We start from the raw sequence: 27,488 nt of genomic DNA on the forward strand, positions 1-27,488 counted from the left end.
TGAATGTGAGGCATAAAGGTAAAGTAGTTTGAACTTCTGATGCAGATGGAAAAGCGGTATATAAATGCAGTCCATTTACTATTCCAAAGCGACACATAAAAGAACAAGTATTGGAAGTGTTTCTGTAGAATATATTGTCAATTGTGAAGGATGTAGGCGGAGCTTGTAGGGGTTAAGTGACCTTGTCAGCAGACACAGTGAACTTCTGGAGCTGTACGTGAAGCTGTGGGTGGCCCCGCGGAGCGGCTGCGAGCTTCGGGTCAGTTACGGGCTCCAAGCTGCAAAAGAAAACACCGACATGTGACTCCAATTAGACCTTACATAAAGACCTCTCATTACATAAGTCACCCAGAGAGAGACGCCAGGCTGAAATGTCACCTTTCTCTTCTCAAATGTCTGACAATGACATCATTCGTGTGGGCTTGGCTGTCTCCAGTGGGTGATGAGGTGTGGCTCACTGATTGATGGTCCTGGCTTTGGCTGCTCGGGGTTGTGCTGCTCCCACAATCCAAAGTACTCTACAGAAAAAAAAAGTAAAAGTCTCTGTAGGGGTATCAGAAATACACGTGATGTTTCCCTGTCGACTGACCATTAAGTAAATGTTAACTGAACATTTAAATGTCTCAAAGTATTTTGTACACTGAGCAGTCCTGCTGTCTGAATCCAACAAAAAGCTAGAATACATGGACAGCTGCCCAGAGTTCTCCAAATTACACTAATGTTCCTTAAAAGCTCGGCTGTTCTCTCGTAAAACAACCCAGACTTGGTACAAATGAAAGAGACAAGCTATTTTCAGCTTCAACAATTATTCAAATAGCAGCAGCAGTGGCAAAAGTTTGAAATCAGTCATTTCTTCTTCATGAATGAACTCATTACGCCTGCAGATTGTTAACACCAACCACTTCTTTCGGAAATACAACCCTCACATGAAAACAATACAACACAAATAAAGAAAAAACTACAACACCTGGATGTTCAGCGAATGGCAGTGGAGGATTTCAGCTTTACATACCAAGTTACACTAAAACTCCACGACTCTGTGGTGGATTACAGATATACAACTTGTCTATGTGCAGAAACACATTAAAGGTGACAAATCAGCCTCTTTTACAACCAATAACACCAAAGACTGGCTAAAATAAGAGCAGCAGTACTATGTAAATCAATAGTACTATGTAGATCCTGCAACAGGTACTGCTCTGTGTACCTTTGATTTTCCACTGAAGTCTCCAAAGATTTACTATCAGCTTCTAGAATCTATTTTAATTATTCTTTATCACTGACACAAAGTGCCATTTTTGCCTTTATCATTTATGATACAGTGTCCTCGGAATGTCCTGGAATGTCAAGGTCAGTTTATTCGCTTTCAGAATTCTGAAAACATTTGAATTTTTGATTAAAAACAAATCTAAAATAAATCTTAGAATGTAAAGCCCCACTCATGCAGACGGCATGTTTGAGGTGTTTAGAGGTGTGTAGCACTCAACACCCAGCTCACCACTATCACTTGCGCAACACAGTTGCCAACAATTGTTACTCGGTCTCCCCTTAATTTGCCGGTATTGAAGTCAAATGCAGGCATGTGTGCAGCAATTAGAGCATGCAAATAGTTGCTACTAACAGTAACTAACATGTTTTCTGTGTGAGAGTAGATTATGTTTTTATTTCCTGGTATTAAAATCTAAATGTGTTTTATATATATAGCAGCAATCCACCAATCAGGTCTGCATGGTAGAGCGGCCAGACAGAAGTCACTCCCTAGGTCCCCTTCACACATAACACAATTAAAGCCGACTAGTGCACGAAGGAGGAATTGCATGCCATTTAAGGAGGAATTGCATGCCATTTGTGAAAAATTGTAGCCACTTCTAATGCTTCGTACACCTGTCGCTACAACCATTCGCGCACAAAAGCGGCAGAAAGACAGAGTGTGCCCTGTGAGAGCCCATTCGATCCCTCTTGCAGCAAGTGTCAGCCAAATTCCAGGTGACACACATGAACATCTAATACTGCTCGGGGAGCACTTAGGAAATGTGTGGCCATTTGCACTGTTAGCATGAAAATACTGAGCAGGCTACCACTTTCGAGCTGGATGTGAAATTTGTCTAAGTGCCCCAACGACTGTGGAGTTGCCAAGTACACATGTGGCGTGCCAGAGTGTTGGCTCCGCCCACAACACATATGTGTGTTTTGCGTGCTCCCCCAGCTTCTGCCCCCAACACGTGCTGTGCGTATGGTTCATACACCTCCTCCCCCCCCCCCCCCCCAGGCAAGGCGCCTCTCATCGGATCACAGAGTGATACCTTAATCTGTGTGCTGAACGGACAGGGGGCGTGGCTGGCTATCAACAGCAGCAGCTGTTGAGATGTCTGGTCCTGGACATCACAGCTGCAGAACATGTATGGTGTTTTGACGGACAGGACCTTACAACTGTCCACCATGACATGCGTGTGTGTCCTTGCTGTTCTCACGTGGAAATACATAAAAACATATATTGCTTTTACGTCAGGCTGGAGAGCGCACACACTGACAGGATGTCCCAGCTGAAACGGACTGTCAGTTTACGTGGACACACAGCAGGCGATCTGAATGTCAGGTCTATCTGACAGGACATGCGTGTCGGGCCGGTCCCGCGCACCGCAGGACAAGCCAACAGTGCGACAAATACGCCACTTTCAGTCATGTATCAGAAAAAATATGCCATAACAAATGCCATTTGGTCAATTATCATGGCTCTTTTCTCTTTTAAAAAAATACATTTTAGCCATTTTACGCTCCTATTTTAAGACAGTGATTGTAGTGCAGTGGTAAAGTTTCCATCTGATAATCAGAGCTTTTGTAAATTGCAGGTTTGAATCCTGTGAGTGGGATTTATTTTTTATTTAACCAGGGTCATTTAACCGTGGGGTTCTGTATTGTGTCCCCTTTTATGTATTATTTAGATCACCCCAGTGATATTCACTAATTATACAGCTGTTTTTTATTTTATTTTCCTCCACATCAGCGGCGCAATGTGGTGCACCACGTCCCAGCTGCTCGCACTGTGTTCGTGCACGATGGTTCATGGTTCCCCATTTCGTGTTTGGTTTGTGGATTTTCTTCTGGTTTCTGTGTCTTTCCTGTTATGTGTGAAGGGACCCTTAGTAAAAGGTACATGGCAACCGCCTGGAGTTTGCCAAAAGGCACCTGAAGGACTCTCACCTCATGAGAAACAAAATTCTCTGATCTGATGACATAAAGTTTGAATTCTTTGGTGTGAATGCCAGGCATCATGTTTGGAGGAAACCAGGCACCATCACTACAGTGAAGCATGGTGGTGGCAGCATCATGGTGTGTGGATGTTTTTCAGCAGCAGGAACTGGGAGACTAGTTAGGATTGAGGGAAAGATGAATGTGGCAATGTACAGAGACATCCTGGATGAAAACCTGCTCCAGAGAGCTCTTGACCTCAACCTGGTGCAACGGTCCATCTTTCAGCAGGACAATGACCCTAAACACACAGCCAAAATATCAAAGGAGTGGCTTCAGGACAACTATGTGAATGTCCTTGTGTGGCCCAGCCAGAGCCCAGACCTGAATCTGACTGAACATGTCTGTAGAGATCTGAAAATGGCTGTGCACCGATGCTCCCCTTCCAACCTGATGGAGGTTGAGAAGTGCTGCAAAAAGGAATGGACAAAACTGCCCAAAGATAGGTGCACCAAGCTTGTGGCATCATATTCAAGAAGACTTGAGTCTTTCATTGCCGCCAAAGGTGCATCAACAAAGTATTGAGCAAAGGGTGAGAATACTTATGTACATGTGATTTCTTGTTTTTTTTTTTTTTTTTATTTGCAATAAATTTGCAAAAAAAAAAAAAAAATCATGTTGTCATTATGGGGTGTTGTGAGAAGAATGTTGAGGAGTTAAAAATGAATTTACTCCTTTTTGTAATAAGGCTGTAACATAACACATTTGAAAAAGTGAAGCGCTGTGAATACTTTCTGGATGCACAGCATTTTTTTTTTTTTTTTTACAGTTTATCTATGAGACAAAGTTGTTTTCAACATTTTGGCTTCCGCATTTGGTGATATGCCTCTGAGCAATGTGAAAATTTTACTCATGGTGTGTCACTGCAGCTCAACCCTCTGTGGCGCTCTTTGGCCTTGAATCATTCATTGCTGGAGTCGTTTTCAACATTTGGTGATACACGGAATCCCAAGTAAAAGGTACAAACAAAAGTGTGGGTCTGCAATGTGACTGCTACTTACAGTCCACTGAAGATGCTTGTGTGATATTACCCTGCCAAAGAATATGCACAACAAATGTACCAATGTGACATTGACACTGAAAGAAGCCTGGTCCATAATGATATGAAGTTAGTCAAGTTGCAAGTATTAACAGTAACAGTAAAATGCACTCTGATACTAACTGCTCAGCATCTAAAAAGATAAAGGAGTCCATGAGGCCACATTGTGTTATAATGTATTTTATATATGACAGAAATCAGAGTATTAACAGAAATAACTCATAGCAAACAGTAACAAAATATTATTCTCTGTATAGAACAAGAAGAGGTACAAAACACTTTTGCAGTATCGGTGATGCTGCAAAAGTTTGAAACAGTAACTTCATTAAAAAAATTAATGTATATTCAGGTTTGAAATTTTGGATTGAGACAGATACCAGGTGAGGACCAGGTGAGGACCTAAACCTAAACCTACTATTTTGGGCCATGCTGACATCTTTTAACCTCACAATTTCCAGTTATTCTTTTATATATTAGTTGTTAATGTTGGCACAGTGGGGTGTCTGGGCTTGTCCAGATAGACATATTTGTTAAATAAAACTTTTGTTTTCAAGTAATTCATGAAGCCTTTTTGTTAATCGCACGACCATGTTGGCCACTAAAGACTTTTTATCTGTCAGTGTTTTCACATAGAGCCAAAAAGCTGGACAAAGTTATTGTTAATAGTATTTTATGATGTTGCTTCAATTTAACCATTTTTTATGACTGGATTTAAATGTGTGAGTCAGAACAGTGATCACGTCCAAAAACAATCTAAAATGCAGTTATAGTCTGGTCTGAATAGTATATTATTCATCAATTTGTGCATTCAAATCAAAACAAAGTGGTGTGATTCATTTGACAGGGTTGATGGTATCACGTCTCATATTTGCTGCTGTTCTTCATCAGTGGTTTCCATTAGAAACAACTCATCCTGCTCCAGCTTATAAAAGAAGGACTACAACCCCTGGCAAAAATTATGGAATCACCGGCCTCGGAGGATGTTCATTCAGTTGTTTAATTTTGTAGAAAAAAAGCAGATCACAGACATGACACAAAACTAAAGTCATTTCAAATGGCAACTTTCTGGCTTTAAGAAACACTATAAGAAATCAAGAAAAAAGATTGTGGCAGTCAGTAACGGTTACTTTTTTAGACCAAGCAGAGGAAAAAAAAATATGGAATCACTCAATTCTGAGGAAAAAAATTATGGAATCACCCTGTAAATTTTCATCCCCAAAACTAACACCTGCATCATATCAGATCTGCTTGTTAGGCTGCATCTAAAAAGGAGTGAACACACCTTGGAGAGCTGTTGCACCAAGTGGACTGACATGAATCATGGCTCCAACACGAGAGATGTCAATTGAAACAAAGGAGAGGATTATCAAACTCTTAAAAGAGAGTAAATCATCACGCAATGTTGCAAAAGATGTTGGTTGTTCACAGTCAGCTGTGTCTAAACTCTGGACCAAATACAAACAACATGGGAAGGTTGTTAAAGGCAAACATACTGGTAGACCAAGGAAGACATCAAAGCGTCAAGACAGAAAACTTAAAGCAATATGTCTCAAAAATCAAAAAATGTACAACAAAACAAATGAGGAACGAATGGGAGGAAACTGGAGTCAACGTCTGTGACCGAACTGTAAGAAACCGCCTAAAGGAAATGGGATTTCCATACAGAAAAGCTAAACGAAAGGCATCATTAACACCTAAATAGAAAAAAACAAGGTTACAATGGGCTAAGGAAAAGCAATTGTGGACTGTGGATGACTGGATGAAAGTCATATTCAGTGATGAATCTCAAATCTGCATTGGGCAAGGTGATGATGCTGGAACTTTTGTTTGGTGCCGTTCCAATGAGATTTATAAAGATGACTGCCTGAAGAGAACATGTAAATTTCCACAGTCATTGATGATATGGGGCTGCATGTCAGGTAAAGGCACTGGGGAGATGGCTGTCATTACATCATCAATAAATGCACAAGTTTATGTTGATATTTTGGACAACTGAAAGGATGTTTGGGGATGATGAAATCATTTTTCAAGATGATAATGCATCTTGCCATAGAGCAAAAACTGCAAAAACATTCCTTGCAAAAAGACACATAGGGTCAATGTCATGGCATAGGGTCAATGTCAATGAGCAGATCTGATTTGATGCAGGTGTTAATTTGGGGGATGAAAATTTACAGGGTGATTCCATAATTTTTTCCTCAGAATTGAGTGATTCCATATTTTTTTCATCTGCTTGGTCTAAAAAAGTAACCGTTACTGAGTGCCACAATCTTTTTTTCTTGATTTCTTATAGTGTTTCTTAAAGCCAGAAAGTTGCCATTTGAAATGACTTTAGTTTTGTGTCATGTCTGTTATCTGCTTTTTTTCTACAAAATTAAACAACTGAATGAACATCCTCTGAGGCCGGTGATTCCATAATTTTTGCCAGGGGTTGTATTACTATATCACATATGGAAAAAAATAGCCTCCATAATGATTTTTCTGTCAGATTCAACAATAATTTGTACTTGTTTGCCCCATGCATTTGTCTATTTCAGCTCTCTCTGAGTACTTTTTGATTCTTATCTCTTTTCTGCAAATCTCATCTCAACCTGCAAGCCTGTGAGCAATGTGCTATGAAGTGATGTCAGCCAACAACTATCACTTTGCACCAAGCCCATCTGGTCTGCAGCCCTGACATCTGGCTACCATTAAGCAAAGAAACAGACAATTGTGTTTACCTCTATCAATGGGACGCCATACTACAGCTCATACGGACTACACTCCCACAATCACAAACGCTGGCCTGTAAATTATTCCATAGAAACACATGCAACAACTTTTCAATCATCAGAGTCAAACTGCAACAAAAATACAGGAAAAACAAAGTGCACTCTCAATTTAAAACTATCGACTTTACGTCAGTCTATTAATTACTTAAGGATTAGTAGATCATAAAAAACATATTTAAAATGTCACTGTCACAATAGAGTGTCTTCAAAAAACAAGATGATCACACAATCGCAGAGGACAAACACATAACTTGATCTTTTCTTGTACAAGCTATATATAAAGAAATATAATATTAGAATAATAATAATATTATTTGGTTTGTACAAACAGAGAAACCAGGCTACCAAATTTAGTCAAGCTAAGCTACGTTTTTATGTTTAAAGCCCTTCACAAACTATTTTCTAAAAAAAAAGTTAATATCTGTATTGAACTGGTTTAAATTAAACGTGGCTAGCAATCTCTTTGGTGTACAACTGTTAAAGATTAGTTAACACCAAATTATGTCAATTTTACAACATAGAACACAATTTAAACAAGAAGGGGCAGTCAGCAAGTACAACACTCACACACTCACAAAATGACATGCTTGATATTGATTCATACAAATGAGTTCTGTGTGATACTATAACGTATGGTCCTGTGTCACCATGAATACAATCAGTTCTGTTCAAAATTGAACCAATTTATCCTTGGCAAACATAAATCCCTTCCACCACATTTAATCCATATTGGCTCCAAATAGTTTGAGCTACACATTTGTGACCTTGCATTTTCCCTTTCACACTTATCCAAGGTCAGAAGTCAGCCTAAAGGTATTGTAATGATATGCGACTTCATACTGGTGTTTAATACAGGTGAGAGCCGTTAACTCGTGCAAGTTGGGGTCTACAAAATCGGACCGCAAGTTATCTGAAACCGCAAATTATTAAGTTGACCAAAAAAACTGGCGGGTGCGTGCACCAATTCCGGCCCAATCTGAACCAGCAGTAAGGATCTAAAGAGTCGCATCCAAAAACTTTGAATCATCAGGAATCTTCCCCACTGACGAAGCCCTCATCGCTGAGGAGGAAAAAGAAATCATAGTCCAGAATCGTCCACACTGATGATCCCTCCCAAAAACAGTCAAATCAAAATCTACTTTTATAGGTCATCTAAGTTTTCTGTGACCACAAATTGACCACGAATAAAGCCGAATCATGACTTATGTGTGTGCTAGTTAATGGGGCTCACCTGTAGTAACATAGTTGTATTTTTACCTAATTCCTAGTAATAGCCATTCTAATGATAAGACGTAGGACCTACACAGGACCTGAGGCCCACTGGTGTCTGTGCTTATTACTGGATTACATAGCGTGAAGCAGATGAGAAGCTCGGACTCCCTTTGGATGTGACACCAATTCAAAACAGATTACCTCTGGACTGGGACAATGCAAATCAAAAGTCTTGTTTAAGGACACACAGTGGTAGCACAACTGGGAATTGAATCCAGGTCTATATATTGATGGCCCACCTCCTTATTCAACAGTGCTACCTGTTCCAGTGTATGCATTTAGTCAAAATTTTAACCTACGCCTAAGACCTTGACTTTTGACCTTTTTTTCCCCAAAATCAAATCACTTCATCCTTGTTTGATCTTCAATTGTTCCACCAAATTTCATCCGTATCAATCAATCAATCAATCAATCAATCAATCAATCAATCAATCAATCAATCAATCAATCAATCAATCAATCAATCAATTTTATTTATATAGCGCCAAATCACAACAAACAGTTGCCCCAAGGCGCTTTATATTGTAAGGCAAGGCCATACAATAATTACGTAAAAACTCCAACGGTCAAAACGACCCCCTGTGAGCAAGCACTTGGTGACAGTGGGAAGGAAAAACTCCCTTTTAACAGGAAGAAACCTCCAGCAGAACCAGGCTCAGGGAGGGGCAGTCTTCTGCTGGGACTGGTTGGGGCTGAGGGAGAGAACCAGGAAAAAGACATGCTGTGGAAGGGAGCAGAGATCAGTCACTAATGATTAAATGCAGAGTGGTGCATACAGAGCAAAAAGAGAAAGAAACACTCAGTGCATCATGAGAACCCCCCAGCAGTCTAAGTCTATAGCAGCATAACTAAGGGATGGTTCAGGGTCACCCGATCCAGCCCTAACTATAAGCTTTAGCAAAAAGGAAAGTTTTAAGTCTAATCTTAAAAGTAGAGAGGGTGTCTGTCTCCCTGATCCGAATTGGGATCTGGTTCCACAGGAGAGGAGCCTGAAAGCTGAAGGCTCTGCCTCCCATTCTACTCTTACAAACCCTAGGAACTACAAGTAAGCCTGCAGTCTGAGAGCGAAGTGCTCTATTGGGGTGATATGGTACTATGAGGTCCCTAAGATAAGATGGGACCTGATTATTAAAAACCTTATAAGTAAGAAGAAGAATTTTAAATTCTATTCTAGAATTAACAGGAAGCCAATGAAGGGAGGCCAATATGGGTGAGATATGATCTCTCCTTCTAGTCCCCGTTAGTACTCTAGCTGCAGCATTTTGAATTAACTGAAGGCTTTTCAGGGAACTTTTAGGACAACCTAATAATAATGAATTACAATAGTCCAGCCTAGAGGAAATAAATGCATGAATTAGTTTTTCAGCATCACTCTAAGACAAGACCTTTCTAATTTTAGAGATATTGCATAAATGCAAAAAAGCAGTCCTACATATTTGTTTAATATGCGCATTGAATGACATATCCTGATCAAAAATGACTCCAAGATTTCTCACAGTATTACTAGAGGTCAGGGTAATGCCATCCAGAGTAAGGATCTGGTTAGACACCATGTTTCTAAGATTTGTGGGGCCAAGTACAATAACTTCAGTTTTATCTGAGTTTAAAAGCAGGAAATTAGAGGTCATCCATGTCTTTATGTCTGTAAGACAATCCTGCAGTTTAGCTAATTGGTGTGTGTCCTCTGGCTTCATGGATATATAAAGCTGGGTATCATCTGCGTAACAATGAAAATTTAAGCAATGCTGTCTAATAATACTGCCTAAGGGAAGCATGTATAAAGTGAATAAAATTGGTCCTAGCACAGAACCTTGTGGAACTCCATAATTAACCTTAGTCTGTGAAGAAGATTCCCCATTTACATGAACAAATTGTAATCTATTAAATAAATATGATTCAAACCACCGCAGCGCAGTGCCTTTAATACCTATGGCATGCTCTAATCTCTGTAATAAAATTTTATGGTCAACAGTATCAAAAGCAGCACTGAGGTCTAACAGAACAAGCACAGAGATGAGTCCACTGTCTGAGGCCATAAGAAGATCATTTGTAACCTTCACTAATGCTGTTTCTGTACTATGATGAATTCTAAAACCTGACTGAAACTCTTCAAATAGACCATTTCTCTGCAGATGATCAGTTAGCTGTTTTACAACTACCCTTTCAAGAATTTTTGAGAGAAAAGGAAGGTTGGAGATTGGCCTATAATTAGCTAAGATAGCTGGGTCAAGTGATGGCTTTTTAAGTAATGGTTTAATTACTGCCACCTTAAAAGCCTGTGGTACAAAGCCAACTAATAAAGATAGATCGATCATATTTAAGATCGAAGCATTAAATAATGGTAGGGCTTCCTTGAGCAGCCTGGTAGGAATGGGGTCTAATAGACATGTTGATGGTTTGGATGAAGTAACTAATGAAAATAACTCAGACAGAACAATAGGAGAGAAAGAGTCTAACCAAATACCGGCATCACTGAAAGCAGCCAAAGATAACGATACGTCTTTGGGATGGTTATGAGTAATTTTTTCTCTAATAGTTAAAATTTTATTAGCAAAGAAAGTCATGAAGTCATTACTAGTTAAAGTTAAAGGAATACTCGGCTCAATAGAGCTCTGACTCTTTGTCAGCCTGGCTACAGTGCTGAAAAGAAACCTGGGGTTGTTCTTATTTTCTTCAATTAGTGATGAGTAGTAAGATGTCCTAGCTTTACGGAGGGCTTTTTTATAGAGCAACAGACTCTTTTTCCAGGCTAAGTGAAGATCTTCTAAATTAGTGAGACGCCATTTCCTCTCCAACTTACGGGTTATCTGCTTTAAGCTGCGAGTTTGTGAGTTATACCACGGAGTCAGGCAGTTCTGATTTAAAGCTCTCTTTTTCAGAGGAGCTACAGCATCCAAAGTTGTCTTCAATGAGGATGTAAAACTATTGATGAGATACTCTATCTCACTTACAGAGTTTAGGTAGCTACTCTGCACTGTGTTGGTATATGGCATTAGAGAACATAAAGAAGGAATCATATCCTTAAACCTAGTTACAGCGCTTTCTGAAAGACTTCTAGTGTAATGAAACTTATTCCCCTCTGCTGGGTAGTCCATCAGAGTAAATGTAAATGTTATTAAGAAATGATAAGACAGAAGGGAGTTTTCAGGGAATACTATTAAGTCTTTAATTTCCATACCATAAGTCAGAACAAGATCTAAGATATGATTAAAGTGGTGGGTGGACTCATTTACATTTTGAGCAAAGCCAATTGAGTCTAATAATAGATTAAATGCAGTGTTGAGGCTGTCATTCTCAGCATCTGTGTGGATGTTAAAATCGCCCACTATAATTATCTTATCTGAGCTAAGCACTAAGTCAGACAAAAGGTCTGAAAATTCACAGAGAAACTCACAGTAACGACCAGGTGTATGATAGATAATAACAACTAAAACTGGTTTTTGGGACTTCCAATTTGCATGGACAAGACTAAGAGTCAAGCTTTCAAATGAATTAAAGCTCTGTCTGGGTTTTTGATTAATAAATAAACTGGAATGGAAGATTGCTGCTAATCCTATGCCTCGGCCCGTGCTACGAGCATTCTGGCAGTTAGTGTGACTCGGGGGTGTTGACTCATTTAAACTAACATATTCATCCTGCTGTAACCAGGTTTCTGTAAGGCAGAATAAATCAATATGTTGATCAATTATTATATCATTTACTAACAGGGACTTAGAAGAGAGAGATCTAATGTTTAATAGACCACATTTAACTGTTTTAGTCTGTGGTGCAGTTGAAGGTGCTATATTATTTTTTCTTTTTGAATTTTTATGCTTAAATAGATTTTTACTGGTTATTGGTGGTCTGGGAGCAGGCACCGTCTCTACGGGGATGGGGTAATGAGGGGATGGCAGGGGGAGAGAAGCTGCAGAGAGGTGTGTAAGACTACAACTCTGCTTCCTGGTCCCAACCCTGGATAGTCACGGTTTGGAGGATTTAAGAAAATTGGCCAGATTTCTAGAAATGAGAGCTGCTCCATCCAAAGTGGGATGGATGCCGTCTCTCCTAACAAGACCAGATTTTCCCCAGAAGCTTTGCCAATTATCTATGAAGCCCACCTCATTTTTTGGACACCACTCAGAAAGCCAGCAATTCAAGGAGAACATGCGGCTAAACATGTCACTCCCGGTCCAATTGGGGAGGGGCCCAGAGAAAACTACAGAGTCCGACATTGTTTTTGCAAAGTTACATACCGATTCAATGTTAATTTTAGTGACCTCCGATTGGCGTAACCGGGTGTCATTACTGCCGACGTGAATTACAATCTTACCAAATTTACGCTTAGCCTTAGCCAGCAGTTTCAAATTTCCTTCAATGTCGCCTGCTCTGGCCCACGGAAGACATTTGACTATGGTTGCTGGTGTCGCTAACTTCACATTTCTCAAAACAGAGTCGCCAATAACCAGAGTTTGATCCTCAGCTGGTCTGTCGTCGAGTGGGGAAAAACGATTAGAAATGTGAATGGGTTGGTGGTGTACACGGGGCTTCTGTTTAGGACTACACTTCCTCCTCACAGTCACCCAGTCGGCCTGCTTTCCCGGCTGCTCGGGATCTGCCAGAGGGAAACTAACGGCGGCTAAGCTACCTTGGTCCGCACCGACTACAGTGGCCTGGCTAGCTGTAGAATTTTCCACGGTGCGGAGCCGAGTCTCCAATTCGCCCAGCCTGGCCTCCAAAGCTACGAATAAGCTACACTTATTACAAGTACCATTACTGCTAAAGGAGGCCGAGGAATAACTAAACATTTCACACCCAGAGCAGAAAAGTGCGGGAGAGACAGGACAAGCCGCCATGCTAAACCGGCTAAGAGCTAGTAGCTGCGCTAAGCTAGCGGATTCCTAAAAACACACAAAGTGAATAATGTGTAAATAATTTAGAGGTGATTCAGCAGAAGGAGTGCTTTAGTTAAGGCACGTGAAGATTACACTGTGAAACAAATTGTTATCTAGGTAACTAGATCAATCTAACTGCGCAGATTAAACAGCTAACAGATACAGCAAAACACCGCTGTGCTCCGGAACAGGAAGTGATACAATACCGCAGTGAGAGCCACCAGTAGAGGCAAGCAAGCAAGCAGACAAGCAGAAATACCACTATTTCTATTTCTCTATACTATTTAGCAGAAGTATCACACTAAAACTACATGATTTATTTTGTTCCCATACTGGCAGACACAACAGAATGGAAAACTTCACCTCTGCATGAACTAATGTGCACAAAAATTCAATGCATTTCCATGAAAAATGTCAACCTGTGATTGTACGTTAAACAGTAGACCGATACAAACAAGACTTTCTCTCCAACCTAAAAGCTTCATATCCTTTTACTTCATGGTAACAATAATAGAGTGACTTTTTTTCATGATAAATTTCTTTAAATGAGGACCTGATAATAAAATAAGTCAACACATTTTTCTATTCATGGAATTATGCTATTTTGCTGGTTGACCAGTGGCCACATGTGGCGCTGAGTTTGGCTTTAAGCATGGTTTATGATGTTGTGATTTATTAATGGTCCATGTTCTGAGTGAGATTCCCACTGGCAGTACAGCCGGGTAACTCCCAGCTCCCTGCTGGTAGTGTTCAACCTGAATGAAACAACTCGTTTGCTGGCTTTCAAGTCCATGTCACAGGTGGCGAGGTTCACCGCTGCTCCAAACCCGAAAACCCATACAGAGAAATAAACTGAATTAGAAAAACAGTGGGAGAATGGAAAGAGTGAAGTTTTCTTTCCTTGACCAACTGAACAAATCTTACTGGGAAAATGAAGCCAGATGCTTAGCTAGAGCCTGCGGGGTTAACAAGAGGAGAGAGAGCAATGCCTTATGGGATATGTTGGCTGAACACAGCCACTACATTTACTTATGAAATGTAAAGAGTTTAAATGTGCAAACTTAAAAATGTCATTTGTGGTTTTTAACATTCTGCACACTTAGGTTATTTATTAGACACCTCCTCTTCAAAAAGTGACAAACAGTATTCCCTTGTAGGTTTACGAGCAATGAGGTTTTGACAGAGCACTAAGTGTTTGATCAATTTTTGGTACAAGCCTCCGAGATGATGAATGTTGTGTTTGAGGATATTACACATGCACACTGAACTGAACCCCAGATAATCTCTTAATACATTATTAATCCAATGACTGCACACTTTTGTTAGGTATATGGTTAAAAGCCAGCATATTACTTTTACCATAAAGTAAAAGGATATGAGGAGTTGGACAGAACGTCTAGTTTACTTTGGCTGACTGTTAAGCGCACAATCACAGTTGACAATTTTCATGGAAACGCATTGAATTTCTGTGCCAGGATAAATAACACCTCTCAAAAGTCTTTTGTGGATTCTACAGTAGAATATTCATAAATACTCGCTCACACATGGGACTGATAAACTGAACTGTATCTGCTTGCTCAAGCAAAATAGGACAGACTAAAGGATTGGTGAAGAAGAAGTAAGGCCTGTATAGGCCATGAGGACTGTTGGTGCCGGTGCTTTTCTCCGGATTCCATAGCATGAAGCAGATGTGAATCTGCAACTCCCCTTGGATGGGATGCCAGTTCATCACAGATTACTTCTTGTGTCTTATTCAAGGACATATGCAGGTAACGTGACTGGTAATTTAACCCAGGTGTATTGGTAGCCCAACTTCTTATCTCAGTGAAGCAGCAGGACCTTCGTGGCCGGGACGACGGTGGGGATCGAACCCACGCGGCTCGCACAAAAGACTGTTCCTCTACCAGGTCAGCCAAAGGGGAACTCCCCGTTAGCCAAGCTAGCGGGAACGTCTTTTCAATTGCGACTCGGGACTTTCATCCCGCTACACATCTCCCCACCATTTTTGAAGTCGTCCCGAAGTCACAGGTGCATGTTAGCATACTCTGTGACCCACATCCTGTTCATGACGCCAGATTGAAGCAGCAGGACCTTCGTGGCCGGGACGACGGTGGGGATCGAACCCACGCGGCTCGCACAAAAGACCGTTCCTCTACCAGGTCAGCCAAAGGGGAACTCCCCGTTAGCCAAGCTAGCGGGAACGTCTTTTCAATTGGGACTCGGGACTTTCATCCCGCTACATCAGATTGGTGAGATCATGATTTATTTCATGCTCCTGTTATCATTTGTGTTGTTGCAAAATACAATATATGCTTACAAATAAGCTCAACAATGTTATTTTTAAGTCAGCTACAAGCTAACGAGCCAAGCTACCTTCCTTACAGTGGAGGGCATGGTTGATCTAACAGCTAATGAGCAAATCAAACCTTTCATCAGTGGATTAGCTTTTCAGCTAACATTGAAAACCATTAGCAGACCAATTGGCATCCATTAAATTGAGTTCCTCTAACTTCAAATATTGCAAACCCTAAAATAATATGTTTGCTCCTGTTGGTATCACACTCGATGGCACCAAGATGTTGGACACAAATGCAGGATTCAGGACTCAGCTTAACAAAGTTTAATATCAAACCAAATGGGGTTCGGTACAAAAAAGGCAGTCCAAAAATAGCAACAGTAGCTGAAGCATTAGGCAGAGACACAATCGAAAAACAGGCAGACAGGTCGATACACTGTAAGCAAAAACAGGACTAGGATACTCTAAGGATAAATGCTTGAAAGAGGCACAACAATCTCACACCTGAAAGAAGCAAAGGGCGTGACGTATATAGGCGAAGTAATAATGAAGAAATACAAGTGTGTGAGGAAGATTCAGGCGTGGCAAGCAGCAAGGGAGGAAAGGAGAGACACGCCTAACACCAAACACCCAACACCAGACAAGAGAAGTCCCTCCCCCAAAACCCAAGCAACAAAGGTAATAGACAAACAATAAACAACAACATACCATAACCCCACAGACCCAATCAAGACAGTTGGAGCATATATACTACTTCAGTAAAATAAAATAATAAAATTAAATAAAACTGAAATTGAAACATCATAAAAGCCAACAAGCACCTTGAGGAGATGGACAAGTCACAATTAATTAATTAAATTATTTTTCATGTGTATTTTTATTTCTTAATTTGTTGAATATTGTCTAGACTGAGAATAAACTATATGTTGAAAGGAAACTACTGTTTCCTTTCATTTAATCATTTAATTATTTCTATACATCTTGACTGTCATCTGATATTGGCAGGCTCAACCCTATAGCTAAACCTTTTTTGGGAACCTTGAGGTATATGTTGGAACATATTCAATTTTCAGCTCTTTAGGTCTGTTTTTCAGTTTTAGAGCCCCCCCCAAAGTTATCGGTTATCAGTAGTTTATGCTAAATGTTTTATTGGTTTAGCGTTACCACAGTTCGTGGTTCAGTTAGCGGATTCGCAGTTATCGATGCTAACTTTTAGGTAAGCTGTGCCCACCACTGCCTGGCTGGTAATGTAGGAAAAATGTTGGATGCCTGACTGCAGACTGCTGTTGTATGGTGCAGCTGAGTGATCCCATTAGAAAAGCTTTATGCAGCATTTTCCAAGCCAAAGGAGAATTAAAGTACGTCACTTTGTGTGGCCACAAATGTCGTAGATCTGGAGGAAGCTGAGCCATCACTGATAGCCACAATGTGGAAATGCCAAAACATCTTACCACACAGCCTTTCAGGCAGTTCTGCTCCTCCTTCACCTCCTTTCCCATGATCCTTTGGGTCTCCTTTCCCACATTGTGCTGGTGCACTCTGGCCAGTGTCAGAGGGTCAACATTTTCCCTGGTGAATATGGAGCCAGTGGGAGAGAGCGCGGTCCTGTCACTCCTGCAGGAGGAGCAGAGCAGGAGGTTATGGTGGCGCTACCAGCTAGCAGCACCAGTTACGGCTCTGAGAGTTCTGCCTGTGTTTATGGATCTGGTTGAAACATCTATATAAAACATGCAGATAAGACAGATGAGACAATGCAATATATTGGACTAAAGATAGACGACACACATGAGAGGCTGCTACTGAAGATGGATGTCAGACATGTGGAGTACAAATTCTTATTTTTTGCGATGAGGATGGAAAATCTCATATTTTCTACCCCACACTGTTAAAGTTCTGAGAATCATCAGTGAATAATTAAGTCTACTATATAGTGTAAACATAAAATATCAAAATGATTTTAATGTATTCAGTTTAAATGTTTGGAATATTTTGCACTCATTCATAATATCCAGGGCTGGGTAGGATTACTTTGAAATGTAATCCAAAAATAATCAGATTACAAGTAATCCAAATGCATGTACATACATGCATGTAATCTTGGATTACATTTCAAAGTAATCCTACCCATCCTTGATAATATCAATCTCAATCTCTCAATCTCTTTGTTTTTTTTTTTGTCTGCCTGGGTAGTTTTCATGCAGGAACTGTGGAGCTTTGATAGCATGGTAAACGTGGTAACACGTGGCACCATTGCATGCCCACTCACTCCTGGGATAGGCTCCAGCTCCCCCATGACCCTTAATTGGAATAACCAGGTCCATTTTCTATACCCACTTACTCCAATTAAGGGTCACAGGATAAACAGGTGTAGAAAAAAATGAACGTATGAATGAATCGTCACACCCCGTTTTCTTACTTCTATGTGTGGTGTCTTTTCCAGATTTGGTCAAGTACTTTACATGCAGATACATTTAGCCGCATTCTAATCTGCTGAAGTTTTTTTTTGTAGTGACCCGAAGTGAAAACGCAGGAAGCTGAAAGAACTTTTATTGAAACTGGGTGCAATTGTGAGTGTAAGGGCTTGCTCAAGGATGGAAGTTATGAATGTACTTTTTACTGATGTCATAGATTTGACAGATACAGTAAACTGGAATAACTAAACAAAGAAACCGGTAATAAATTATGGATTTTATATATATATATATATATATATATATATATATATATATATATATATATATATATATATATATATATATATATATATATATATATATATATATATATATATATATATATACAGTAGTGTTCAGAATAATAGTAGTGCTATGTGACTAAAACGATTAATCCAGGTTTTGAGTATATTTTTTATTGTTACATGGGAAACGAGGTACCAGTAGATTCAGTAGATTCTCACAAATCCAACAAGACCAAGCATTTATGATGATATGCACACTCTTAAGGCTATGAAATTGGGCTATTAGTAAAAAAAAAAGTAGATAAGGGGGTGTTCACAATAATAGTAGCATCTGCTGTTGACGCTACAAACTATTATGTTCAAACTGCTTTTGTAGCAATCCTGTGAATCACTAAACTAGTATTTAGTTGTATAACCACAGTTTTTCATGATTTATTCACATCTGCGAGGCATTAATTTTGTTGGTTTGGAACCAACACTGAAAAAAAATGCTACTTTGTATCAACTTAAAAAAATTGATGTAATGTACAGCTAATTTTTTTAGTTTCTCACAATGTATATTTATGATTTTGTAAAGTGATTCCAGCAGATTTAAACTGGAAACCACAATTTTCCATTAGACCAATGTAAATAAGTAGTTTGAATGAAGTGCATTGTGTTTCACTTTTTTCAGTGAACGTTTTGCTCATTTACTAGTGTGCTTGGGGTCATTGTCTTGTTGAAACACCCATTTCAAGGGCATGTCCTCTTCAGCATAAGGCAACATGACCTCTTCAAGTATTTTGACATATCCAAACTGATCCATGATACCTGGTATGCGATATATAGGCCCAACACCATAGTAGGAGAAACATGCTCATATCATGATGCTTGCACCACCATGCTTCACTATCTTCACTGTGAACTATGACTTGAATTCAGAGTTTGGGGGTTGTCTCACAAACTGTCTGCGGCCCTTGGACCAAAAAAGAACAATTTTACTCTCATCAGTCCACAAAATATTCCTCCATTTCTCTTTAGGCCAGTTGATGTGTTCTTTGGCAAATTGTAACCTCTTCTGCACATGTCTTTTATTTAACAGAGGGACTTTGTGGGGGATTCTTGCAAATAAATTAGCTTAACACAGGCGTCTTCTAACTGTCACAGCACTTACAGGTAACTCCAGACTGTCTTTGATCATCCTGGAGCTGATCAATGGGTGAGCTTTTGCCATTCTGGTTATTCTTCTATGAATTTTGATGGTTGTTTTCCGTTTTCTTCCACGCGTCTCTGTTTTTTTTTGTCCATTTTAAAGCACTGGAGATCACTGTAGATGAACAGCCTATAATTTTTTGCACCTGTGTATAAGTTTGCCCCTCTCCAATCAACTTTTTAATCAAACTACACTGTTCTTCTGAACAATGTCTTAAACGTCCCATTTTCCTCAGGCTTTCAAAGAGAAAAGCATGTTCAACAGGTGCTGGCTTCATCCTTACATGGGGGACACCTGATTCACACCTGTTTGTTCCACAAAATTGACGAACTCACTGACTGAATGCCACACTACTATTATTGTGAACACCCCCTTTTCTACATTTTTTTACTAATAGCCCAATTTCATAGCCTTAAGAGTGTGCACATCATGAATGCTTGGTCTTGTTGGATTTGTGAGAATCTACTGAATCTACTGGTACCTTGTTTCCCATGTAACAATAAGAAATATACTCAAAACCTGGATTACACATAGCACATAGCACTACTATTATTCTGAACACTACTATATATATATATATATATATATATATATATATATATATATATATATATATATATATGAGAAGAGTTCAGATGCAAAATCCAGTATCTCCAAAACCATAAATTTTTAGTTGACACCAACATGTTCTTGGCTGTCAAGGGGACCATCAGTGTGCAAAATATGAAAGAATTTGAACAAACTGTTTTCATGTTAGTGATGAAAGTCTGTGCATTTCCACATAGGGTTTCCTTTAAATCTCCATTTTCAACTGCATTTTGTGTGTGTGTGTGTGTGTGTGTGTGTGTGTGTGTCTACTGGATTTTAACCCTCTGGGGCTAACGCCGTCGTATACAATGGCTGAGACCAAGCTTTACTAAATTATAACTTTTTAATGATATGAGATAGAAACTTTCTTTTTTGTTGCTGAAAATTTAACTCCACGGACTTTCGAGCCACCGTCCACCATCTTTGTACTCCTCATAGAAGCTGTGTGATGACGTGAGCAATGTGAGTATCCAATCGGAATTGGTTCACCATCACATGGTTTTCCAAAATCCAATCGTAGGGCAGATTCACCTCACGTGACACACCAAAGATTGTTTTTAGGAGTGATGTGTTACTAGTTGGCCCGTTTGAATAGCACCCTGGCTGCTCCAATGCACCCTGTGCCATTATGCACAGCAAAAGTGAAAGTGAGCAGATGGAGAAGACGGAGAGCCTCTCATACAATCTTGCATGCTCAAACAGTGTATGAGTATCAGGATTGCTCGACTAGTTTTCCTGTGAATGTTACTGGATAAGCCTGTGGCAAGCACTCTCGCTCCGGCGTAAAGCACTGTTTACCATATCAATGGAGCGAGGGGGGGTGTGCTCCTCAAACTGAATGAGCCTCAAAGTGTGAATGTTGCTTTCAGAGCAGGAGAGAACAAACACACAGTCAACTTCATGGTAGAAGTTTGTGATGTGATCTTTGTGTAATAGCAGACAGAAATTGCTTTGAGATGAAGACAAACAAAACGCATAGACCATTTTGTATATATTGTTCAAAATGTGTATTTGTGTTTATTGTTTGAACCTTTTTGTTGTACAGTCTTTCACACAAGAGCTCAAATTACCTTTATAAAGTGTCAGAACAGTTGTTTATTATAGTTTGCTGTGTGTTTTGAATAAATGTGTGTGGAAAATTATTTTCTGCTTTACTATTTCCTTTCTTATTTCTGACTGTAAACCTTTATTACACTTATAAAACACAACTATAGCATATATATTTTGAAAGTACAGGTTGTCCTGAAAAAAAGAGACATAAAACTTGATTGTGGGATGCAGGGAGAGCTGTTAACAGCAATAATAAAACATTTATGCCAGGCGAGTGAACTGTCCAAAAACTGTCCTCGGACCCCAGAGGGTTAATGGATTTTTTTTCCCTTGTTTCAAAGTTAAAAGCACCTTTCCGTTCCGCTGGAGTATGATGCACTAATGCAGCTGCCTGTGTGTACAGTCAGGGTGTATGTGTGCTGTGGATTCGTGTGTGAGGCGTATTTAAACAATGCCCCGTGTAAATAACAGAACACTTCTATGCTCAATTTATTTTATGTTTTTGCTTATTTATGGAACAATCACTTTCTACTGCCAATGCACTGACACTGCACCTGACCATGCCTCATTTTAAGACCAACACACCTGTGAGTGCACAGATGCATGCTGCACTATGTACCAGGTGAAAGGTCGCTGTCTACTTTTTGTTTTTTTTACCTGAAAACTGTCTGAAGAAGTGTCCAGCATTCCTTCACCTCACTTTGCTTCTGTGTGACACCAGCAGCCAGGACAGGATGGACATTAGACAACTGGGACACGCTCACATCTAACATCTACCACAGACAGGCCTGTAGGTTAGAGAACACTTCTGCAACACCCTCTCAGGAGGTGAACACGCGGTTTTACTCAAACAACATCTCTTACCATGATCTGACTCGCTATTTCGCGTATGTCTCTGTTTCCGAAGCTGTCAGGGCCTTTGGATCCAGATATGTTTTTCATCTAAAAGAGAGAATGCACATCAGTGGCTGGAATTATGAAGTGAATCTCAAATCTATGAGAAAAAAAATTCTAATTTATGTACCATGTTGTTAATAGCAAACAATGTGTTATCAGCCTGTTGGTAGAAGGAGGACACCTCCAGCGCCAGCTGTAGAGTTTCGTGATAGTTTTTCAGATGAGACTGGACCTTCAGCCACCTGCACATCAAACACAGCCTCGCATAAATCCAATCTTCATTTAGATGGAAGACATTTCATTCAGTTTTTAATTTAAGTCCCACACAGTACATTTTATTGATGTGTTTCCTTCTGCTGGAGATGTTTTTGCCATCTGTCTTCCCTTGTTTCTCCAGTTTGAGGGCCAAGTGGTTGATCTCCTCATGGAGGTTTCTGTAGCGCTGCTCATCCTGCAGGGAAACAGTCCAAACAGTCCAACTATGACATCAGCTATCCTTATCATCATACACCCGAGAGACAAATCGCCTTCAGCTCCACAAACGCTGCTTACCAAATACACACCAAAAACATATGGAAGTGTTTATTACTGAGAAAATGTACACAGTCAGAAACATACGTGGCTCGCTCACCTGTTTTAGATCTAAAATTCTCCTGGTCAGCTGCATTTTGTCCACGTTTTCTGCAATGACATTTACTAGCCGCTGCTCCTCTTCCTGCTAGAACACATGATAGTCCATAATTACCGTCTGCATTCATTAGGAACCCAGTCAGCGTCTATTTTACACCAAATTTTCTCAGCTACTGAGAATGATGCTAAACAGAAACAGCTTCCAGCATTAACACTGAAATTTTGCAGCCAAAACTCATGCACAGGGTGCACAAGTACAAATAAATGGTTCATACTATTTTCCCTAAAATCTACAATATCTGATTCACTATTTTAAGGAATTTAAAGTGGATTTTAATGGGTTAAACGTGGTGGAATGGTTATGTGTTGGACAAGGTTAAACTGATTGGATGTCAAGACCACACAGAACTATGTATTATGGTGTCATTGATTCACAAAGAATTCTTTGACTGTACATGATTCTATGTTAACCAGATAAGGTGCAGGTGTTGCGCTTTGAATGCCCATGAAAGAAAAGCATGATTGTGAATTTGCCGCTGATAATAAGAACAACAGCAATGACACAAAATGAGTATGCTCATAAATTTTATATAAGCGAAGCATCGCACAGCGGCGCGAAGCTCACTCATGGTACAGGGCGTCCTAAACAGGAAGTGCCAATTTTCAAATCCACAGTAAAACAGGAAATGTTCAAATGTCAAACACTTCCTGGATTGATAGATGAGATCCCATGGAATCTTGCGGGAACTCAGTGGCAAGCTCACACTCAAACAGGAAGTGCCAATTTATCAGTCACAGTGAAACAGGAAATGTTCAAATGTCAAACACTTCCTGGCATGGGTGGAGCTAGAGTGGATGATTGACATGTCACAGCACCACATGTCTGGTTGAAAGAGCTGCATTTTCAAATCAGAGAGTCACACTGACTGCTAGGTTCCTCCTGTCCAGTAGTTTGTGCTGTGTACCACAAAAAGTTCTAATCCACCTTAGTAGAAGAAGAAAATGTTTGCTCCAGATTTGAACTGAACATGTCATTTGAACTATGGACAAATCGCCACTGATTAACTGATTCCACCAGGTGATTTCACTGATTAACTGATTCCACCTGCTCAAAGTGATATTAATCAGTGAAATCACCTGGTGGAGTCAGTAGCTGCAAAGAAAACCTGCACCCTCTTGGCCCTTTCTGGAACAAGTTGCCCACCCCTGATTTAGACCCCTGTGTAATTCTTCAATTGACCCCTACCTGGCTGCCTATTGAAAATTCAAGTGGCCAATCAGTTTTTTTTTTTTTGTTTTTTTTTTAAGAGTTCATGTTTATGGATTATTTGTGCTGAATGTGATGCTTGTAATCACCATTTGCAGGATTCCACTCTAAATATTCTCTTATCTGTTGCACTATATATGAGATGTAAGATGCTGCTCCTCAGTGTTTCTCAGTTGCCCTCAAAAGTATTGGAACACTTGGTATTTCATACATTTTAATTTGTTTATTCCATTTCAAATACATTTTTTTCTAAAATTATCTTCCTTAACTCAAAGTGAAAGCAAATCTCTCCAACTTGATATAAATTAATTAAAAATATAAAATCCAGTTTCCTGATGAAGTGGTGTAGAGGAGGATTTTCTTAAAAAGAAGACCTGAAAGTTCAGCTACAATTTGACAGAAAGTACATTTCAGATGAAAGACTAGCTCTGATGTTTTGGTGAAAGAAACTTTTGTATTTCTTCATAATTGATGTAAGTAAAGTCCAAGACATACTGTTCATGGTTTCATCCCCTGACTTGTCTAAAGAAAACTGGCAATAAAACTGATTATTATTTACAGGTTTTATCAGGTTTTAGAGATTTGCTTTCAGTTTGAGTTTGAGGAAGATCATTTTAGAAATTTTTATTCTTTATTTTTCTTGTATTTAAAATGACATAAACAAATAAAAATGTGTGAAATTCCAAGTGTTCCAATACTTCTGGAGGGCACAGTATCCTAACCTTATGATGAGTGCAAAATGAGTGTGGTATTATTACTGTTTTGTTTAAGAATGTTTAATTTTCACTGTTGCTGCACTTTGCATCAAATCATAGCCATATCATATATCATATTGATATGAAAATTCAGTAAGGTATATCTTCTATTATACATTCCAAATATAAGGTAGAGCTAAAGCTAAAAGGTTTTAGTCATGCTCATGCTCCCAAGAACCATTTTACTGAAAAAAGTCTGAAGGACCTAAAGGACATGGTTAGATGGCGAGGAGCTTTTCCAAGTATGTGAGAGGCAAATAAAGAAAAATGCTTAAAACTGAAAGGTTTTTGCCATGCTAATGCTCCCCTGAAGCATTTACTCAAAATAAAGTCTGAAGAACCTAGATGACATGGTGAGATGCTATAGATGCTATATATATATATATATATATATATATATATATATATTTGCAGAAGATGTTCGGCAATATTGCACATAACTTTAAGTAACTGAATAGCTGTTCAATATGTATTCATCCTGCAGAGGGGAGGGGGAGAAATTATACAGTCTGATTGCACAGTTAGGAAAGACCTCCTGTGGTGTTCTGTGATGCACCTTTATGGTCTCAGTCTGTGGCTGAAGATGCTCTGACAGGATGTTAGTGTATCATGCAGAGGGTGGGTGGTGGGTGGGGGGGGGGGGGGGTGCTGTCCTGGATTCTGAACAGTTTCCTCAACATCTTCCTCTCTGACACCTCCACCACTACTATTTCTGGGTCAGGCTCAAAACCTCTCGATTTTATTGCTGATTTAAAGATATTAATGGAGCTGATTTAAACTGCAAAACCTACTGTGGAGAATGATGTGAAATTAATTCCAAAATTACAATTACAACAACAACAAAAATTACAACAGTTTTTACAACAAAATTACAACAAAATAGGACATATCCCATTTGCATTACATTGCCATAAGATAAATAATAGATATTCAAATGTGATTCTTTACATTCTGTTATGTTTATAGTTTTACATTTAATGCAAACATATTGCAGTTCTCTTCCATCATTAAAATACAGCACCATTTCATGAACACTGGACCATTTCATGAGGCCTATGAATTAGATGATAGAACTTGAGGTTGTTGAGTAATTTAAGCTCAAAATCTACTCTTTAGTTTTAGTGGTTACTGAGATAAAGCAAGGGGTCATTTTGCCTCGTTGGGGTCAAAAGTCAAAACATAGCTTTCTAGACAGAAAAAGGTTTTCATTGGAGCAAGTTGACATTTCAGGCCTCTGTGCCATTTAAACTAAAACCTGTCCTCTAAGCACACTGGTTACTAAGATCTGAGCTGTGGTTAAATCTGGGTCCTTTTGGCCATTGCCATGGTATCACTCTTGTTTCTGATTAAATGCGCCATTAGAACCTATAGAAACTTGCATCTTGCAATTAATTTGACACCAAAATGATCACAACGTGACAGTAATTCCTAAAATATGACATAAAGTCCATTAAAACACTCCTTTTTAAACTTTGCCCATAATGTTCTTCAGTTTTACCTTTTCTTTAATCCATGCTTCCAGATGGTCCACTTTTTGGTTGAAGTCCTGCAGGGTCTTGGCATTGCCCAGGACTCTCGTCTGATTGGTGGCTGTCTGTTGAGGATCTGCCACCGGTCCCTGAGCTGGTCGAGCTGCTTCCTTACGACATCTGAAGCGGGGTTCTGCTTGCAGATCAGCTGCTCGCCCATCTTTACAAACACAACACAACATTCAGACATTGTTGATTAGAGGCGTAGCGCGGACGCAGTGCCACAGAACAGTGGCTGAGTGCATGTGATACATCGATTTTGTCAGCATTTATGAGCCAGCCGCCAGGACAAACACTGGAACACCTTCATGCACTTCTTGCATCTACTCAAGAAAAATGTGGTTCTGACTCGGTCCAATCGGTACGTAAGGGGAGGTTAATTATTAGCAATGTAGCATTTCCAAACATTTTTTTTTTTCTGAGGAAAAAAGAATAAATGAGTTTGACAGAACTGTCTGGAACCCAGAGACTCTGCTTTTCTCTCTGGTTGACTGGAAATACCTACAAGACTATTATGCTATGTGTTAAGGCCCCTGACAGACAGCTTTAGCACTGATGACAGTGATTAATGATTGCATTCAGATCTCCACAACCTGTTAAGAAGTTCAAATAAACTGTGAATGTGGAGCTCGCTGCTGTGCCAGATCTGCAGACTTGGTGTGTATTTCAGCTTGAGCCCAGCCCGAATAATTTTGCTACCTGGTTGAGCTGAATTAGGGTGTTCTCGAAGTCTTTCAAGTCCCTCTGAAGGGTTTGTGAGGCCCCTCCGCAGTCCTGCAGGCGGCACCGCTGAGCCTGTAGATCCTGCACCTTGCTGTTGATCCACGTTTCTGCCTGCATCACAGACATTTAACTGTTAAGATTGTGCACAACATAGTAGACAAATTACTTCAATGCCTTTTTAGGGTTGTATCAGTTTATTCTAAAGCATGAAAGTTAATCTCACCAATATATTATGTCTAATGATGGCTTGTTACAGCAATTAAAATCTGGCATTGTCACATAATTGATCCACTACAGCATAAGTACTTTATCACCCAAGTAAGGAACTTTTGCAATCACTAATTTTAACACATAACTTGCACATTTTATACTGTATTATACAATAACGTTCTGCACATCTGCAGTCGTATAGTGCACATGTATAGTGCATTGACATTAGATTAGATTATACAGAACTTTACTGATTCCTTGGTAAGACTCCCTCAGGGAAGAATTGAGTGGTCCCAGCAGCACTGTATAGCAGCACACAGGGTAAGAAGCACACAGAGTGTCAAAATTGAACGTTAAAACAGAAAAAACAGTTTGCACATATAAATACCAGACAGACATACTAATCAATACTGGTTTACTGGCTACTACTGTTTCTCTCATTCCCGACCTG

General features: G+C 39.6%; 1 protein-coding gene across 1 annotated transcript in view; it reads right to left on the bottom strand.

Moving 5' to 3' along the window:
* Positions 1-27,488, bottom strand: part of LOC117522969 — an 82,943-nt gene that overhangs the window by 52,778 nt on the left and 2,677 nt on the right. Inside the window, exons 2-11 of the mRNA XM_034184386.1 lie at positions 26,804-26,938; positions 26,074-26,264; positions 22,555-22,641; positions 22,256-22,374; positions 22,051-22,165; positions 21,891-21,968; positions 21,684-21,799; positions 16,950-17,112; positions 379-518; positions 182-278 (exon numbers count right to left, since the gene is read on the bottom strand). Of these exons, the coding sequence (XP_034040277.1) occupies positions 182-278; positions 379-518; positions 16,950-17,112; positions 21,684-21,799; positions 21,891-21,968; positions 22,051-22,165; positions 22,256-22,374; positions 22,555-22,641; positions 26,074-26,264; positions 26,804-26,938 (1,241 nt within the window). The remainder of the gene's footprint in view (positions 1-181; positions 279-378; positions 519-16,949; positions 17,113-21,683; positions 21,800-21,890; positions 21,969-22,050; positions 22,166-22,255; positions 22,375-22,554; positions 22,642-26,073; positions 26,265-26,803; positions 26,939-27,488) is intronic.

Source organism: Thalassophryne amazonica, chromosome 13 (genome assembly GCF_902500255.1).
Source record: "Thalassophryne amazonica chromosome 13, fThaAma1.1, whole genome shotgun sequence".
Lineage (NCBI taxonomy): Eukaryota > Metazoa > Chordata > Actinopteri > Batrachoidiformes > Batrachoididae > Thalassophryne > Thalassophryne amazonica.